Source organism: Hyla sarda, chromosome 9 (assembly GCF_029499605.1).
Source record: "Hyla sarda isolate aHylSar1 chromosome 9, aHylSar1.hap1, whole genome shotgun sequence".
NCBI classification, from domain to species: domain Eukaryota; kingdom Metazoa; phylum Chordata; class Amphibia; order Anura; family Hylidae; genus Hyla; species Hyla sarda.
Genome location: NC_079197.1, coordinates 104,730,011 through 104,744,644, shown reverse-complemented (window position 1 = coordinate 104,744,644; position 14,634 = coordinate 104,730,011). Strand labels below are relative to the sequence as shown.

The 14,634-nt window shown below is 38.7% G+C and overlaps 1 protein-coding gene across 10 annotated transcripts in view; it reads right to left on the bottom strand.

Moving 5' to 3' along the window:
* KIAA1210 (KIAA1210 ortholog) overlaps positions 1-14,634 on the bottom strand; it is a 182,228-nt gene that overhangs the window by 43,335 nt on the left and 124,259 nt on the right. For all 10 annotated transcript variants that reach the window (XM_056537764.1, XM_056537763.1, XM_056537765.1 and 7 more), the window contains 2 exons: positions 14,398-14,556; positions 10,149-10,214 (listed from right to left, as the gene is read on the bottom strand). In XM_056537764.1, coding sequence (XP_056393739.1) covers positions 10,149-10,214; positions 14,398-14,556 — 225 coding nt within the window. The remainder of the gene's footprint in view (positions 1-10,148; positions 10,215-14,397; positions 14,557-14,634) is intronic.

Below are 14,634 nucleotides of genomic sequence, written 5' to 3'. Positions count from 1 at the left end.
TTTGCAGTTTTTAACAGCATTTAGATATATGCTTTTCAGCAGCCCCTATGAACATAGACAACCATTGTCTGGAGCTGTCCTACTGACATGAACAGGAAAGGTTTTTGTGCATGCTATGTAACCTTTGCAGGTCTTTTGAGGGGAGGGGGGCTGGTGTCACCTTTTAATGTATGCATGTCTGTGATCAGGTGGAGACTGCTGGAAAGACATATATACACAACTCTTTTTTTTAAGCTTAGTGGTCAGAATAAAAACTGCAAGATTTCAGGGTTATTTTACAATTTAGACAGTAAAATGGAAAATTAGAAAAAAGTCACCAAAATTCTTAAAAAATATTTTTAACCTGAAAACTTGTTTTAAACAATAAATACATTTTCTCAGAACACATTCCCTTTAAGGAGCCTCTGTGACCTCATAGGGACAACTATTACCTGAACCAGAAAAAGGTTAAGCTGGGTCCTTCACATTTCTCAAATTCAGTTTACCTGGCTTTAGCAATGAACGTTAAAATATGGAAGGAAACAAAATTTTGGATTACATTTTTTTACTGATCCAGATACTGAAAAACTTTTTCTTCTATACTGTTTTAAGTTTCTTTTTTATTTCATTTTGTGTATACTATTAAGGGGGCCACCATATTGCCTGAGCTGGATTTAGACAAAAGTAGTCTCGACATGATCATTTTTTTTACTTCTATAGGAGAGTTTTCTAGACATTCTTTGTGACCTGTGCAGAGGTCAATGTGCAGGGAGGGGAAAGGCTGAGCTCCACCTATCAGCTATTGTGGATATTGGTAGACCTTTTGTGATCTGTCTACTGGTGATAACGTTCACTCAAATGACCAGAAATAAAGCTGCAAAGTTTCAGGATTATTTTAAGATATAGATAAATTATTACTTATTTATTTTTTTATTTATTTTTTTCAATTGTTCATTTTAGTAACATAAAAACTGGATTAAAACAATAGATGATTTTCTGATGACCTTTTTTTTTTTTTTTTTTTTTTTATAAAAAAAAACTGTTTTAAAGGGAAGGACACATTTTCAGGTAATATAGGTAATCTCATATTTGAAAAATATGCCCTCCCTACTAAAGATATGTATATATATATATATAAGTTGTATCTAGGATTCCAATGGACTGGGTGAGATATGTAAATCTTCATTTAGGCTTCAATAATAGGAATTTACGCACAAAAGGTTGCTGCTGGGGAAAGTAATGGAACAGGAAAAATGTGTTTCCTAAAATTAGCCCAATTACTACTATACATGTAGGATAAGCGCCTTATAAAAACTCACCTGAACAAAAACACGTGTACATTTTAGGAGAAGACAATACAAATATAGAAAGCTTATGCAAAACCAAAGTCCACGTGATGAAATGATGAATCACTGGATAATGGTATAAATTAATTTGTGAATACATAGTGGTGTCATTAAAATGATCAAAAGAAAAAAAAAACATAATATATGTTGACAGACACTGCAATATACCCTCACATGTATAAAATGATAGCATGCTTTTTAAACCTGAATCAAATTACACACAAGTACTTACAGCTAGAAATCTGGGCCATAAGGTTGTGGGTCAACGACAATAAAAAATTAAAAATGTAGGTGACGTCTCCACTCTCAAACTTTAGTCATTGTACAAACAAAGCTTCAAAGCTGGTAAGTGTATAACCGTATATATATTTAAGATAAGATACAGTCATATATTTTAATCCATCCAAAGAAATGGTGCAGCACTCCATGAGTAAATCCAGGGTGCAAAAAGATTTATTCACTTCACATCATAGCATAGCAACGTTTCAGATCACACAGGATCCTTTTTCAAGCTCATACAAACACACATTAGGGGGTAATAAATACCCAAGTGAACATTTCAATCATGATATAATAATTATAGTGCCAATTAATAAAAAGTTTACAAAAAGTGCATATTTAGTGCATCATATTACAAGTATAAAGCATTGGTGCAACATATAAATAAAGTGCATACGTGTATATTAAAATAATTAAAATAGCTTAAAAGATACAGTTAATATTATACAAACAGTCAATTGCACACACATGTCTGTCATATTGCATAATCATACCCATGTGTGGCAAACATAAATCATAAACATTGGCACGGAGAAGGAGGAACGCTCACCTGTTGTAATGCATAATGGCGCCGGCAAGCGTGAGGCAATCTCTACTGCGCAAGTGCAGAGAGTTGTGACGGGATCTGTGTGGGGATGTCAGCTGACTCACCCGATCACATGTTCCGCGTCACTGTGTTGTTCTTGTATCACATGACCGTCGTCATGGAGATGAGCAGGAGACGGTGGTAGATTATGGAACTATATCTGGATGGAGGAGGAGGAACATCTCAACAATTTGTATTTCATCAAGAAATTAATGTAATTTGACATTATTTTTATGATTATTGAATGGAGAACTGCCATCTTGTTTGATAAAATCAATTGATAAAATCAATAAAAAATATATTTTTTTAAGAAAATATTTTTTTAGTTGTGATGCAGTTGATGGATTACCATGTGTGGACAGGATACATTCCTCAGAGGGATACATTTTATGTATTTTATTTAATTTTTCTACTATATTATTTTGCTTTATTTCTTTTTTCTTTTTTTGAGTTATCTTTTGATCATTTTGATAATTTTTTTTTTTTTTTAAATAATAAGGAATAAGAATAGGGGGACCCACCCAGTACGATAAGTCGCTGCTGAAATAGCGGGCGCGCTCCATCATTGGACTATGGTGAATAGAGCCTCTGGACAAGGGTCTAGCAACCTAACTCTGGAGACTCTCTCTTTGACTGATGTCAGGGGATACATTGATAGTGTGCCCCCGGGCACTGGTCCCATGGCACCAGGAGCAGTTATTATTAGGGATTCTATATATGGGTCCCCCATATCCTGAAAGATCTAGAGATCATTGGGCGTTCATGTGATGATCCATGATCAAATAAAATATTTCCTTCATTTTTTATTATTTTTTTATTTGCATTATATTTATATTTATTATTGTATTATTTTTTATTTTCTATTATATATTTCTTTATTATATATTTTTATTTATTTATTATATTAATTTAATTATTTTTTCTTTTTTTTCTTTTTTCTTTTTCCCCTTTCCCCTCCCCCCTTTTTTTTCTCCTTGTATTTTATTTTATTTTATTATTTTTAGTTTTTTCAATGTTATTTCTGTATAACTTTTCACATATACACAATTTTTTAATATAATTTTTTATAGAATTTTTTTATATAATAGTATATATAATTGTATTCACTTTATATATTGTAGTCACACATATAGATTAGATACAAATAACATGGCAGATCTCCTAATATACCAATATGTGATAGATTATGTCTGACCGAATATCATGGAGAGAGCACAAGTTGGCGTTGCTCATCTCCATGACGACGGTCATGTGATACAAGAACAACACAGTGACGCGGAACATGTGATCGGGTGAGTCAGCTGACATCCCCACACAGATCCCGTCACAACTCTCTGCACTTGCGCAGTAGAGATTGCCTCACGCTTGCCGGCGCCCTTATGCATTACAACAGGTGAGCGTTCCTCCTTCTACGTGCCAATGTTTATGATTTATGTTTGCCACACATGGGTATGATTATGCAATATGACAGACGTGTGTGCAATTGACTATGTTTGTATAATATTAACTGTATCTTTCAAGCTATTTTAATGATTTTAATATACACGTATGCACTTTATTTATATGTTGCACCAATGCTTTATACTTGTAATATGATGCACTAAATATGCACTTTTTGTAAACTTTTTATTAATTGGCACTATAATTATATCATGATTGAAATGTTCACTTGGGTATTTATTACCCCCTAATGTGTGTTTGTATGAACTTAAAAAAGGATCCTGTGTGATCTGAAACGTTGCTATGCTATGATGTGAAGTGAATAAATCTTTTTGCACCTTGGATTTACTCATGGAGTGCTGCACCATTTCTTTGGATGGATTAATTTTGGGACTTTGATCAAGTTCATTGGGAGCTGGCACCCGACCATTTTTTTTATTAAGCTAAGTAGTGCTGCAAAACAACCTTTGTTTGTCATATATTTTAAGGTATTTCTAAATTTGATTTTAAAGACACCTTTGTGTTCTTTCTTTTCCAATTAAATTAACTTGTAAAGCCTGGAGAATATAAAAGTGATACATACTTGCAGAAACACAATTATTTTTGTTTAGCAGGTGAATAAAAATATTAAATTATGAAAATGAATGATTGTCCTGAAGAAAAGATAAGCAACAAAACTGGCTGTAAATATAACCAAGGATGTTAAATTAGTTTGTGTATAGGTGGTATTACATTTTTCTTTGACCATTTTTTCTTTTACTATTGTTGAAGATAAATTCCAGTATATCCCCCTTTAACTATACTGGAACATTAGGCAAACTAACAGATTTAGGCTTTGGTAATACTGGCATTGGGTTGACACAATGGAGCTCCCAAACCAGTTGTTCGTTTTTCATATAGATATAGTATCAGGTTACAATGTTTACAAAGTTGTGTCAAAACCAATTCATTTTGTGACTTAAGGGACCACTGTATATGATTCACCATAAATTCAGATTCTCAGTCCCAAGACAAGACGACACTATTTTAGGGCAAAGTCATGTGACAATTCAGCTAGAACAAGGGCATTTAATTACTCATGGAGAAGTGAGCAGAACATAAAAGTGATTATTAGTGTTTTACATTTTGTAAGAATCGACATAATCTGTACAGAACATCTGTCCCTGATGTTTACCATTTGTGCTGAGTTACTACATGCCATTAATCTTCTCTCTTTCCAGAATTATCCACCCGACAATCTCAGCGTGCACCATCTGCCCGATAATGGTGTCTGAATGGTGCTTAATCAGAATCTGGGCACCCACTTATGTTTAGACTTCAGAAAACTGGAATTCTGAGGCCGGGCCAAGAAACATACATAAAAACTTATAAGCCACAATTACAGAGCTGGGCTGTATTATTAGTCACTATGTTATGTAGTTTATTCTACTGTAATTATAAGTATGCTTTGTAGTCAGACCAAAACTGTAAATGGTGACTTTAGATATACGCTTTCTAAACCATACGACTAAAATAGATCTGTACTATACGATGTGGCTTAACAGTGCCCAGCTTGTGTATTTCATGTATCCAGCTATGAGCACGCTGTTTTCTGTGCTTAACACAACCATGGCAATATGCAACCTGCAAATCTCCGAAATTCTGCTCAACAAGTACAAACTAATTTACTGTATCAATGTAAGACTGCAAAAAATCACTTTCCAAATGTTTGTTCATGAAAAGAGATTTGCTGCTTTTTATTAAAACACGGTAGATGTGAAAGGGACCTTGTTCACAGTTCAAATAACTGCTCCAAATAACTGCTTCTATTAGACTTACTTTCAAAAGAGTTGCCTTCTCCAGGCAACCCTGTATAGTATGGGACCTGCCACAGTAACCAATTGACCAGTAACCAGTTGAATACTGTTGATGACCACTTGTTTGAATCCAGTTCACCCACACTGTAAGCCAGTGTATTGGGTTTAGTGTGGGTGAACAAGCTGACAATTTTCCTTTAACAGTGAAAAAAACTTAAAGGGGTACTCCGGCGTAAAGACATCTTATCCCCTATCCAAAGGATAGGAAATAAGATGCCTGATCGAGGGGGTCCCGCCGCTGGGGATCCCCGTGATCTTTCACGCAGCACCCTGTTACCATAGGCCGCTGGGGACCCCCGGGATCTCGGTTGCAGCACCCACCTATCATTACTGCACAGAGCAAACTCGCTCTGTTCGTAATGACGGGAAATACAAGGGCCGGAGCATTGTGACGTTACAGCTCCACCCCTCGTGACGTCACGGCCCGCCCCCTCAATAAAAGTCTATGGGAGGGGTGTGGCAGTTACCACGCCCCCTCCCATAGAATTGCATTAATGGGGCGGGCCATATCATGAGGGGCGGAGCCATGATGTCACAATGCTCCAGATCCTGTATTGCCCGTCATTACGAACAGAGCGAGTTTGCTCTGTGCAGTAATGACAGGTGGGTGCTGCAGCCGAGATCCCGGGGGTCCCCAGCAGTCCCCTTTGGATAGGGGATAAGATGTCTAGGGGCGGAGTACACCTTTAACAAATTGTCAATTTAGTTTTGATTATTTAATAATAGAGAGAAGGTAGATCCAAAGTAGGAGTAAGATTTAAAAAAAAGGTACTCTACCCCTAAACATCTTACCTATCCAAAGGATAGAAGATAAGATACAGCACCCCCCCCCCCCGCAATCTCCGTGCCAAAAGACGGGCGACCACAGACGAACGGCCCCTCCATTCATGTCTTTAGGAGTAAGCGTGACGGCTTTGTACTAGTCTTCATGCCCCTTCCATAGACATGAATAGGGGGGGGCGTGACTTGACATCACAAATAGCTCCAAGCTTCCGTGTTCAGAACACCGCGGTGCTGGCCTGGAGATTGCGGGGGGACCCAGCATCCCTTTGGATAGGGGATAAGATATCTAAGGGCAGAGTACCCTTTCACAACAGACTACACACCAACATACCACCCTAAAGAAAAGACATACCATCCAAAAAAGATCTCTATTTATTCATCACCAGAATGCTGAGATTTACTTCATACTTTACAGCAGACTGGTTTTCTAAATATTTATTTTTGGCTATACTGACAGACTGCTGTTGTAGGGGTCTAGTTCAGGTGACATGGCCAGACTACTGATATAGGGGTACAGTCTACATTATACAGCTAGTCTGCTGATATAGGGGTTCAATACATAGTATACAGCAAGACTTCTGATATAAAAGGTAAACTTTCTGGCACCAGCTAATTTAAACAAAAACATTTCTTTAGAGTACTCCCTTTTATAATAAACCTGACCCTTACAAATTTCAATATTTTCTTTTTTAATTAAAGGAATCTGAACTTAAACAGGCATTGAATCAGTTAACATCCACATAAATGACAAAAAACTTGGCCAGTACACAGTAAACCTTGAGGAATCAAGTTGCACAATCCTGTTCTTATACTTTCCTTTAACCGAATGATTATGTTTAAAAACATCGCCATAAAATGTTTTCATGATAAAAATAATAAGATCTAGGTTTTTTCCCCACCAGTTAAATGTTTACATAAATTGTTTGTATTTATAATGTCTATCAACTAAATATTTTGCCATGAAGCAACTTTGATCATGTAAGTTTAAGATAACAAGACTTTAAGAAAATAAATAATGTCACAGGAAGTGCTTAGTTAAGTCCTTGTCCAAAGAAAAAAGGCATGTTAAATTAATAAATCATACATAAACACAGGAGTATATTATGTAATCCTTTATTAACCACAAAAGGCAGTAGTTCTGCTAGCAGTGGGTAGAGAGTATACAGCACATTACTGTCAATGGGACAACCCTTTCTTACATTGCCAGCCGTACTGCTTACATTTCTTTTCTGCCAGAGGCCTCAATTATCAGCCACTGGGTTGAGGTAGAAAAATACAAATATAAGTCAGACTGCAACTTTTCTATAGCTAACAGAGAGGTGAAGCTCTGTTTCAGTCGTCACGCCCCTTCCCATAGACTTGCATTGAGGGGGCGGGGCGTGATGTCACACGGGGCGGGAGTCGTGACTTCACGATATTCCGGCCCTGTGGTCATTATGCTTCACACTCTGAGCCTCCAGCGCTGCGAAGAGTTCACAAAGGTGGGTGCAAAATGACTGATTGCGGGGGTCTCCAGCGGCAGGACCCCCGCGATCATACATTTTATCCCCTATCCTTTGGATAGGGGATAAGATGTATTAGGACCGGAGTACCCCTTTAAGAACTTCAAATCTAATATAAAAATGTATCAGAGACAAGTTGGTCTGGCACTAACAAGACTAGGGTGAAATGGCTACTGGAAGATGGTAACAGTATAATCCAGATAACAGATGGCAAACGATGGTGCAATGCCCAAATAGATGAAATAGCAGAGTGAATATAGAAAACAGGACTGCACCCACCATCCAACTTTAGCTTTTATTCAAACGTGTTATGACATCGGATGTGTGCCCGGGTGGAGGCAGGGAGCACAACCGGGACAGACTGTGTGCCCGCCTCCACCTGGGCACACATCCGATGTCATCACGCGCTTGAATAAAAGCTAAAAGTTGGATGGCGAGTACGGTCCTGTTTTCTATATTCACTCTCAAATCTAATATAGTCTAATATCAACTTTAATCCTTTATTAACTGAGCCACCCCTTATGTAGTATATCTGCTTAAGTGTCCACGATGACTGCAGTGGGACGTACGATACAGCCTCTGAGGTCCAGAATCAAAAAACACAAGTCGAATGTGATCAAACTCTTTATGTTGCATAGTGTATCAACAAATTCCAACTATTTAATATCCCACCAATTGAACACAGAGGTTCAGGACTCTTTTCCCTTAGGAATTAAAGGGGTACTCCGGTGGAAAACTTTTTTTTTTTTTTTTTTATCCACTGGTGCCAGAAAGTTCAACAGATTTGTAAATTACTTCTATAAAAAAATTTTAATCCTCCTAGTACTTATTAGCTGCTGAATACTACAGAGGAAATTTTTTTTTTTTGGAACACAGAGCTCTCTACTGACATCATGACCACAGTGCTCTCTGCTGATATCTCTGTCCATTTTAAGAACTGTCCAGAGTAGGAGAAATTCCCCATAGTAAACATAGGTTGCTCTGGACAGTTCCTAAAATGGACAAGAATTTCCTCTGTAGTATTCAGCAGCTAATAAGTACTAGAAGGATTAAGATTTTTTAATAGAAGTAATGTACAAATCTGTTTAACTTTCTGGCACCAGTTGATTTAAAAAAAAAAAAAAAAAGTTTTCCACCGGAGTACCCCTTTAAATGAACATATTCAAAACTTCCCCTAACAAGAATTCCCCCTTTATAGCCTTTTCAGTTTGTTGATTTACAATATGTCCCGTATATGGTTTTACTAAAAAAAATTGACCTATGGATATTATTGGTTTATTAATGCCTTTATACTATAACATTCAATTTATTTATTCATATGTTTCTATAACTATTGTTATATTTATAGTCCTGCACCCCAATGGTAATTACTTCTCGTCTGTTTTTATCCTTGTAGTATCCACTACTTATGATTATTTTTAAACAGAACAAATGTTACCTGATATTATTTATTCTAAGGTATTCAAGTTTTAATTGATTTGAGCATTTTACCTCACCTGGTTCTTATATATAGGTCCGCAATTCAGAAGCCCTGATTGGTGTCTTCACATGACCCATTTTAGATTTTCCTGTTCGCGTCACTAATACACACCCCTTAGTCTCCTATTCGGTCTCTGAAGTCATGTGAATTATATATGGCTCATAGCATCTCCCCCCTACATATGAGTCTGTAGATTTACACCATCCATGTGACCACTGGACCATAGCAACCAGAGATGCTTTACCTCTGATTGGTGAGAGTAACTAAGTACGTTGAACATCCAGGAGTCTTTAGCACGCTTGAGATGGGTTGTAGTGGGTTTTTAAAACTTGCAGGTCTTTCTCTAATACAGTGTTTCTCTTCAATCTGCACTGTACCTGTTTAGGTTCTATAGCTTAGGATACCACTCAAGACATTGGCCATCTGCAAGGTGCATTTCAGATAAGAGTCCTCTTTTCTTTTTACTTCTTCCCTTTCTAGAAGTGAAAACTGTCAGCTGAATAAACATTTTGCCGAAAGTCATCTCATGTGCATGGCAAGCTTAACCATCAGTGGAACCAATTTCACACCGAATCATCACACTTAAAGGAGTTATCCAGAAATAGAAAAACAGAGCTAATTTCTTTCTTTCTTTCTTTTTTTTTTTTAAAAGCCCCCTTGCTGTCTCCAGGTTGGGTGTGGTTCTGCAACTCCGTTCCATTGAAGTGAATGGAGCAAAGTTGTAATACCACACACAACCTTGGGACAGACGTGGAGCTGTTTCTGGAAGAAATTAGCTCTGTTTTTCTATTCCTAGATAACCTCTTTAAGTGCATTTAATCCATCCACTAACTTCAATTTAGCTATAAAATACTCAGTCAACATATTAAATAAACCATTTTACAAAAGTGTACATACCGGTTCGTCTTCACTGTCTGTTCCTCCTAAACTTATTGAACTGCGTCTCTGTGCACTGGCGAAAGACTGGAAAGTAAATAGAATTAGGACTGAAATTCTTGTTTAATTGCTTTTATTTAAATCGAAACCTCAAATACGTAATGGGAACTGGAGAAAGATCTAATAGACTATCATGCTCATTATGGTGACACGTATACTTATATGTCAGAATACAACCCTTGCTTTAGTACTTCACAAGATGTGGAATGTACTAACAAAGTCCCCCCTCACTTGTTTCTGGCACCATTCACTGCTCTTCTATACACTGTCTGCCCACAGTTCCATTTTCTCTCTGCTTCTTCCTTCTGCAAACCCTATTAAAACTACATTTCCCAGCATTATAAAGAGAGACAAGTATAAAGGGGCATGGTTTGCCAGTATGATGTCATAAGAAGGCATCAGCTGACTAACTATTATAGAGGGGGGGTGACGTGGTTGGATGATGTTATAAAGGGGCGGTGTTTTCAGTATGACGTCAGAAAGGAGCATGGCTTACAAGGCAAGGACACTTAAATGGGCACTGTCAGATACAAAAACTTTTGATATGTTGTAAAGCATAGGTTTTGCAATTGCTTTCATTAGAACATTTTCAGTATTTCATATTGAAAAAGCCAGTCAAACAACTGCCCATCTGCCTGCTTGGACACATACTAGTCCTGCTGTGTCCATGCATCATCACCTATGTCATGGACACACTTCCTTGATTGACAGCTGTGAGTGCAGGGCTCACAGCTGGAGGAAAAATCCTCCCACTGTCAGCTTGTGTCCCGCTACTGTCAGAGAGGACAAGCTGGGAGTTGTAGTTTTGCTAATGCTAGGGGAGATGTGAGCAGACAGCATACTGAGGGAGGGGGCGGAGACCTGCACAGTGTGACCACGCCCCCTCCCTTTGAGAGGAATTCAGACTAGTGAGCTAAATTTAAAGTGTAATAAAAAAAAAGGTGCTAGACACATTAAAATTAGATGTACCATACATGGTCAGGATTAGGTACTGAGTGATATATATAAAAAAAAATAAAAATAAAATAAATGTATGTTGTTGGATCTGACGGGTACGCTTTAATGCTAGTACCAAGTGTCACATGATCTCTGTCTCTGTGGGGGGGGGGGGAGGAGAGATGGGATCAAGTGGACAGAGATGGCAGGTTTTCTTTACTTTCTGCCAGTCATATTCCAACAGGGAAAATTACCCTTTACAGGTAATAAGTGCAAATAATACAGTTTGCCTGGCCACGTGGAGACAAAATATGAATAATTCTTGCTATTCAAAGTATTCCTTTAAGCATAAATCAGTGCAATATCTGGTGAACTCACGGAAGTGTGGCTGTGTATTCTTTTTGTTTGAAAAATTTGCTTTTTTTCAACAAAAAAAGCTTTGCAACTTTTGGAAATTAAAGAGCAAACCCCAGAAACTACAACCATGGCATAACATAAGATTTACAAAATATATCAAATAGAGTTCTTATAGTGGATTAAATAGCTTTATAGCTACACCAGTGCTCAATACATGGCCATAAATGTTGGCACCCCTGAATTTTTTCTAGAAAATGAAGTATTTCTCCCAGAAAAGGATTTCAGTAACACACGTTTTGCTATGCACATGTTTATTCCCTCTGTGTGTATTGGAACTAAACCAAAAAAGGGAGGAAAAAAGCAAATTGGACATAATGTCACACCAAACTCCAAAAATGGCCTGGACAAAATGATTGCCTCCCTTTCAGAATTGAGGAAAAATAAGATTAAAGGAGCATCACATGCTTGAAACAAACTCACCTGGGGCAAGTAACAGGTGTGGGCAATATAAAAATCACACCTGAAAGCAGATAAAAGTTCACTTAGTCTTTGCATTGTGTGTCTGTGTGTGCGCCATACTAAGCATGGACAACAGAAAGAGGAGGAGAGAACTGTCTGAGGACTTGAGAACCAAAATTGTGGAAAAATATCAACAATCTCAAGGTTACAGTCTCAAGTCCATATCCAGAGATCTAGATTTGCCTTTGTCCACAGGACGCAACATTAACAAGAAGTTTGCAACCCATGGCACTGTAGCTAATCTCCCTGGGCGTGGACGTAAGAGAAAAATTGATGAAAAGGTGCCAACGCAGGATAGTCCGGATGGTGGATAAGTAGCCCCAAACAAGTTCCAAAGATCTTTAAGTTCTACAGGCTTAGGGAGCATCAGTGTCAGCGTGAACTATCCGTCGACATTTAAATGAAATGAAACGCTATGGCAGGAGACCCAGGAGGACCCCACTGCTGACACAGAGACATAAAAAAGCAAGACTACATTTTGCCAAAATGAACTTGAGTAAGCCAAAATCCTTCTGGGAAAATGTCTTGTGGACAGATGAGACCAAGATAGAGCTTTTTGGTAAAGCACGTCATTCTGCTGTTTACCGTAAATGGAATGAGGCCTACAAAGAAAAGAACACAGTACCTACAGTGAAATATGGTGGCGGTTCAATGATATATATACATATATTTTCTTGCTGCCTCTGGCACTAGTGCCTTGAATGTGTGCAAGGCATCATGAAATCGGAAGATTACCAATGGATTTTGGGTTGCACTGTACAGCCCAGTGTCAGAAAGCTGGGTTTACGTCCAAGATCTTGGTTCTTCCAGCAGGACAATGACCCAAAACATACATCAAAAAGCTCCCAGAAATAGATGGCAACAAAGCGCTGGAGAGTTCTGAAGTGGCCAGCAATGAGTATAGATCTAAATCCCATTGAACACCTGTGGTGATCCTAAAATTGCTGTTGGGAAAAGGTGCCCTTCCAATAAGAGAGAACTGGAGCAGTTTGCAAAGGAAGAGTGGTCCAACATTCCGGCTGAGAGGTGTAAGGAGCTTATTGATGGTTATAGGAAGCGACTAATTTCAGTTATTTTTTTCCAAAGGGTGTGCAACCAAATATTAAGTTAAGGGTGCCAATAATTTTGTCCAGCCCATTTTTTAAGTTTGGTGCGACATAACATTATGTCCAATTTTCTTTTTTTTCCTCCCTTTTTTGGTTTAGTTCCAATACACACAAAGGGAATACATTTTTGTATAGAAAAACATGTGTTACTGCAATCCTTTTCTGTGATAAATACTTTGTTTTCTAGAAAAATTTTGCACGTACTAAAGCATCAATATTTAAGTTAGTAGAGCAGTGAAATTTAACTTATCCCCTATCCTTTGGATAGGGGATAAGTTATAGATTGAGAGGGGTTCGACCGCTGGGACCCCAGTAGTACGTCGGAAGCAGCTGTTCAGACCCCCGCAGGAAGCCGCAGCCGACATGCCCCCTCCAAGTATCTCTAGGGGATATATGACATGGAGGGGGTGTTTAGGCTGCCGCTCCATGAGGGGACTGGCATGTCCCCTTCCAGCAGACTGCCGGAGCCCCGTTCAGGAGATCGCGGAGGGTCCCAGCAGTCGGACCTCCTGCGATTTATAAATTATTTGGATATTGGAAAAGTAATATTTTACTACAGAAGTCCTTTAAAAGGAAGAAAGTGTAGTATTGGGGGGGGGGGGGTAGTGATCCACCGATGAGACCCCCAACGATCTACGGCATGGCCCCCACTCTGAGCTGTGGGCGACAATCCCCCTCCATGCAGCTCTATAGTAGAGCTGGGGGATACCTGAGTGCAGTGCTCTGGCTCTCCCATAGAGATGCATGGAGGGGGTGTGTTGGCCACAGCTTCACACGGTGGTCGACACGCCCCTTTCAGTAGGAGATTCGGGGTCCCCCCACGATCTGACACTTCTCACCTCTCCTTAGGATGGGGATATATTTTTCTATCCCAGAGTGCCCCTTTAATGGAAGACAAAAACATCCAAGGAATAGACAAAGTTGATATTTAATTCAATGGATGCGTATGTCTAGTAAAAGCCAAGTTGTTTCCCCTAATAAAAGATTTACTTTGTCTACCCTTGAACCTTATTGTTTACTATGTAGGATTGGGTTGTAGTAGCATCAGTGTTTTTATCTAACACCATTTTTCCCAACCAGTGTATTTCCAGAAGTTGCAGAACTACAACTCCCAGCATGCCCGGACAGCCGAATGCTGTCCGGGCATGCTGGGAGTTGTAGTTGTGCAACAGCTGGAGGCACACTGATTTGTAAAAACTTTTCTTAGATCAGCGTTTCCAAAACAGATAAACAGTCATGCATTACCCCAACTAATGCAAAATAAAATATCCAATAAATTCCTAGAAACTTACTTTCCCTGATGAGTGGGCAAGAATCTCATGCAACGAGGTTATCTCCGGAGGACTCCTTGGCAAGCCGTCATCTTCCGAAAGCGCCCCGGGATCCTCAAGTTTCTTCGGGATAATACCCTGTGGTGGCGACCCTATCCGTATGTTCTGTTGGAGCTGCAGCTAACAAATAACACAGCACATTATAAGATTCAGCGGGGATATAACAGGCAGATCACTGGCTTTAGCCGTCAGGGTGAA